Here is a 5,746-nt window from a genome sequence, read left to right as displayed (position 1 = left end):
TTATGGGATGGTGATATACTGTATTTCTTAGTTAAAATTTGTCTTCCAATCAGATCAAAGTTTATTAGTCATACAGTTACACAAATACGTACAACTAGCTGTGAATTTATTTGATGAATGCTTCCTTCCATGAAAAAAATTGATCAATGTGAAATTAAAAATAGAGATATAGATTTAGGGTATAGAATTCTATCTCTCTCTCACACACACACACTGTCTTCTGACAAATGGCAGGAAGGCACAGTTGCCTTGTTATTGTAAGTGCACTTTACACGGGCTCCCAGTGTCTCAGGTAAAATATGGTTTGGAGAATCTCAGGACAGAAATGCTAATGGGTGGGGCACGATACGATGCATGTTAGGGTAATTTTGATCTGTCTTGGCTAATAGTTGTATTGTGTTTTGCCTGTGTGAGCCCTAGTAAGAACTCATCAAATAAACACACGATAAACTACATACAGTGATAATACTGTAACTAAGGAAACTGTGCAAATGAATCGTATTATGCATGAATTAAAAAATCGAATTATGCTGAATTCGGGTCCTGACAAGCCACTGACCTGCACATTTTAGAGAGTCTTCTGCTCACAACACAACAAACCCTTCTGTAGCTGACATGGGCGTGAGTGAGTGAGTAGAAAACTACAAGACTGAGAACCTTTGGTCTAGTCCTCATCAGCAGTGACACTGAGCTGCTGTATCTTTTCCACTCTAACTATCATGGCACACACTAGCACACCAGCATGGGGCTATACCTTTTCCACTCATACAAGGACATCCATCCATTATCTGTAACCGCTTATCCAATTTTAGGGTCGCGGGGGGTCCAGAGCCTACCTGGAATCATCGGGCGCAAGGCGGGAATACACCCTGGAGGGGGCGCCAGTCCTTCACAGGGCAACACAGACACACACACATTCACTCACACACTCACACCTACGGACACTTTCGAGTCGCCAATCCACCTGCAACGTGTGTTTTTGGACTGTGGGAGGAAACCGGAGCACCCGGAGGAAACCCACGCGGACACGGGGAGAACACACCAACTCCTCACAGACAGTCACCCGGAGCGGGAATCGAACCCACAACCTCCAGGTTCCCAGAGCTGTGTGACTGCGACACTACCTGCTGCCACCGTGCCGCCCTCATACAAGGACAACACATACTAATGTGCTCCCACCACTGAGTGTCACTGAAATGCTAAGAATGATCCACTACACCAATAATAGCTGCTCTGCGGTGGTCCATTAGGGGTCCTGACCACAATTTCCGTCTAAAGACTGAAGCTTTTAGTAGTGGATATTCATTCATTCATTCATTGTTTGTACTGCCCATAGAGTTCATGGTTGCGGTGGGTCCGGAGCCCACCCAGAATCACTAGGCGCAAGTCCTCCACAAGGTGACACATTCTTTCATACTTATGGACACTTTGGGTTGCCATTCCACCTACCAAAGTGTGTTTTTGGACCGTGGGAGGAAACTGGAGCACCCAGAGGAAACCCACACAGACACGGAGAAAACACACCACACTCCTCACAGACAGTCATCCGGAGCAGGGATGGAACCTACAACTCCAGGTCTCTGCAGCTGTGTGACTGCGACACTACCTGCTGGGCCACTGTGCCGCCCTAATAGTGGATATTTAAATGTAAAATAAAAGAATCGATGTAAGATCAACACAAGGAAATTCTATTAGGGGCGCTCCGGTCACACATCGCTCCCACTGTCTGTGAGGAGTGTGGTGTGTTCTCCCTGTGTCTGCGTGGGTTTCCTCCGAGTGACTGTCTGTGAGGAGTGTGGTGTGTTCTCCCTGTGTCTGCATGGGTTTCCTCCGAGTGACTGCCTGTGAGGAGTTTGGTGTGTTCTCCCTGAGTCTGTGTGGGTTTCCTCCGGGTGACTGTCTGTGAGGAGTGTGGTGTGTTCTCCCTGTGTCTGCGTGGGTTTCCTCCGAGTGACTGTCTGTGAGGAGTGTGGTGTGTTCTCCCTGTTTCTGCGTGGGTTTCCTCCGAGTGACTGCCTGTGAGGAGTTTGGTGTGTTCTCCCTGTGTCTGCATGGGTTTCCTCCGGGTGACTGCCTGTGAGGACTTTGGTGTGTTCTCCCTGTGTCTGCGTGGGTTTCCTCGGGGTGACTGTGTGTGAGGAGTGTTGTGTGTTCTCCCTGTGTCTGCGTGGGTTTCCTCGGGGTGACTGTCTGTGAGAAGTGTGGTGTGTTCTCCCTGTGTCTGTGTGGGTTTCCTCCGGGTGCTCCCGTTTCCTCCCACAGTCTAAAAACACACGGTAGGTGGACTGGCGATTCAAAAGTGTCCGTAGTTGTAGAGTGTCTGTGTTGCTCTGTGAAGGACTGGTGCCCCCTCCAGGGTGTGTTCCCACCTTGCACCCAGTGATTCTGGATAGTCTCCGGACCCACCGCAACCCTGAACTGGATAAGCGGTTACAGACAATGAATAAATTACATTTATTATTATTAGTTGTGTCAGCTGATTGAAAATGTAATTGCATTAAAACAACAACAACAACAAGGTATAATGCTAGTTATAACAAGTTAAGATTAAACAATATTGCTGTAACATGAACACAACTTTTACACCTTTAGAATAGAATGGAAAATTTAAAAAAGAAGCTGATTCATGAACAAGAAAACTTGCTTGCAGGGTCAATTAAACACTTCCTAATGAAGTCATGTATAAATGGCTGTACTTCTTCACCTCTCTGCTAATGTAAAGGTAGCTATAAACTCTTCAGCCACCATAGAGCAAGTAATTTATTTACTGTACTCAATCACAAAATGTCCTGTGTGTGTTAAGTTGAAGCAGTGGTGTCTCTGAGAGCAGTGCTGAATCCAATATATTCATTAATCTTTATTCATATTTCAGCCTGAGATCCCACCATCTGTTGAGTCGCAGTACAGTCCAAACTCACTGGGTGGCCAGGTACATACAATAGCTGACAAAAACATAGCATCCTTCAGCCATGAAGTGACCAAGTGAACTGAGATAATGTTAGATTTTAAAATGCCTCAGAAACTTTCTAAAAATCTCTGTGACAAGAGACAGAGTAAAACAAGAGGAAATACTGGCCATGTGTTTGAAAGACTGAGGAGACTTAGAAGCAGCAAGACAAGACAGATCCGGGGATGGCTAATTTTCTCCTGAACAGGTAAGCAATCATTTCCGTAAAATATATAGGCATACAATATATATGAAATATATATAATAATATATAAGAAAGTGAGGGATAGCTGCAATTGAAATGTGTAAGGCCTGTGTTTTGTGTGTTTTATAAGAAGAAGGTGAATATTAACATGATTGAAAATGCATGATGTACAATTGGTTGTGTGTTTTAAATGGATAAAGTGTGGAAAGCTAGCACTATCCTTAGCATCGCATACTTATTTAATGTGGAATGGAGTATTCAAGTAAGAAGCTGCAGAATAACACCAATAAGACAAAATTGGACCCTATTAAGGTGGAACTAAATGTCTGTAAAAAAAAATACTGTGAATAAGAAGCGAAGCTCTGCCTCCTAAAATGACATTTATGGTGGAAAGGAAAATTGGCATCACCAGCCTTGTCTAGTCTGAACATTCAGTGTAGATTTAGAACATTAAAGCTTGTAAATGGAGGCTGCACTTTTAATGTTTGCCTTAAATATGTAGATGTTTTAGTGAAATTATGTACACTTTTCTGTACAAATATGTTGACTATGGCACATTCTTTTAAGCAATAACAATCAAAAGTTTATAAACTCGTCATGTGCTCGTATTTGTACGATCAGTTTTCCTCAGACTGGCAACTTGGTTTAGTTTCAGTGGGGAAGAGGGGGATGGGGCAGACAGCCCTCTCCACTGTTTTGAATCTGTGATGTAGTTCCTATTTTAAATGATTGCTGTTACAAATTGCTCCTTTAAGTTAAATTCTTTATCGTGCCTTTGCACTCTCTGAGTGGAAATGTGGGTTAAAATAAAAGAATAATACTTTAATTCTCATTTTAAACCAATCATTGCATGATCACAGAACATGTTAATATTAATTTGTAAATATATTCTCATTTAAATAAACATACTCATAAAGGATAGTGCAAATGTAAATGGAATTTTTGAATTTGAATTTTGAGCTCAAATCTGCTTGTATAGTTCAACATACTCAAATTTGACTTACAATGTCATTTTTAGTATTACAGTTTATTTTTCATTTTGGTGCTGAAATGCCTCCATAACGCACACAATATAAGTTTTATTTGCCCTGTGTACGAGTAGCCTAACAGTTCCCTGAAACCGTCTGACTGGTTTTGATGTGCTTGATGTGCTTTGTCTTACAACATCAGCTCTAAAAAGCACTATACAAATAAATTTGATTTGATTTGACTTGTTTTGACTTAGATTCATGCAGTATGCTAACGGATAGCGAGACACTCATTAAGTTTTGTTTTGATTTGAAGAATGCGTTATGAGGGCATTGTATGGCGCTATATTAGGGTCAAAAGTTTTGTTTATTTGAAAAAAAAAAAGCTGAAACTGAACGTCCAAATCTTGAGAAGAAAACAACAATGTATTCAAAATTAAAATAAATGTAGGATGATTTTTTCAGTTTAAATAGAATTTTGATTCAATTATTACATTTTTTAATAAATAATTTATCTTCATTTTTCACTTTCCTATATATTTTGATATTTGAAGTCTTATATTTTTTAGATGCAGATTTTAAGTTTTCAGATTCGGATCTTATTTATTTTAGCTTCATATATTTTTTCAGTCAGAGGTCTTAGCGTGGGAGGCGGGACATCAGCGGAGAGGGGCGTGGCCTAAAGACTGACAGCATAGCAATGAAGGCGGAGGACCTTCCTCGCTGTTGGCTATGAGAACTATCACTGAACACTCACGTTATGCAATATTTAGTGTAAAAAACTGACTTTAGGTCCACTGCCTTTTTTTTTCCACTGCCATTTATATTACATTAAAGCGACTACAAGATTACAGGTCAGCCATCTCTGTGTTAGGAGTCTTGCCCAAGGACTCGTTTTGGACTGGTCGCCCAGACATGGAATTGAACCTAGGTCTCTCATATGGGAGCCAACGGTGTTACCACTGTACCACAACATGTGAGAATCTTGACTGCATTAAACATGCAATGGCTTGACCAAATTTAAAAACACGTGAGCCGGAAGTGCAAATCGTACTTATGTCTTTTAAAAATAAACAGGGCTCCGTATTCAAATTCGAACCAAACTGAATTAATCTCTGAAGGTCCGGACCAAAGTGGGAAAAGTAGAAATACACAAGGACTGCTCTTCGGAAAGTGAGCTGGGGTTGGGTTAGTCTTGTAGCACTCTTATCAGATAGAAAACACCACTGTCAAATTACAGTTCATATAAAGGTCTGTGTGAACTCACGTGTGAGGAGAAAGTGAGCAAAACCGCCAATGCGGCAGTGCTCAGAGTCCCGAACCTCATCCAGGCTCTTCTTGAGCTGTTGACTTCAGATCAGATTTCCCTTCGGTTAACAGCGCGCATCTCTCGGTCCACCCTGTGAACACGAACCCGTGCAGTCAGCCCGCAGCGAGCACATCCCAGAAGTGCGCAGAGATCGAGGATAAACCGTTTTACTCCATACTCACATCCACACGGCCGACGATCAGACCCATTCTCCGCTTAAACCGATTAAACCGAGTGGCGAAGTGTAGACTGCGACTGAGTTTGTGTGAGGAATCCGAGGAAATAGAAACGTCTCACCTGTTTACAAAGCCACCTAA

The 5,746-nt window shown here is 42.0% G+C and overlaps 1 protein-coding gene across 1 annotated transcript in view; it reads right to left on the bottom strand.

Annotated features, from left to right (window-relative positions):
- Nucleotides 1-5,488, bottom strand: part of sctr (secretin receptor) — a 17,246-nt gene extending 11,758 nt beyond the window's left edge. The window contains exon 1 of the mRNA XM_066685828.1: nt 5,388-5,488. Within this exon, the coding sequence (XP_066541925.1) occupies nt 5,388-5,447 (60 nt within the window). The 5' untranslated portion in view covers nt 5,448-5,488. The remainder of the gene's footprint in view (nt 1-5,387) is intronic.
- Nucleotides 5,489-5,746: the final 258 nt, after the last annotated feature.

Source organism: Hoplias malabaricus, chromosome 12, assembly GCF_029633855.1.
Source record: "Hoplias malabaricus isolate fHopMal1 chromosome 12, fHopMal1.hap1, whole genome shotgun sequence".
Classification (NCBI taxonomy): domain Eukaryota; kingdom Metazoa; phylum Chordata; class Actinopteri; order Characiformes; family Erythrinidae; genus Hoplias; species Hoplias malabaricus.
Note: the sequence above shows the minus strand (reverse complement) of the source record. Positions and strands in the feature narration are given on the sequence as shown.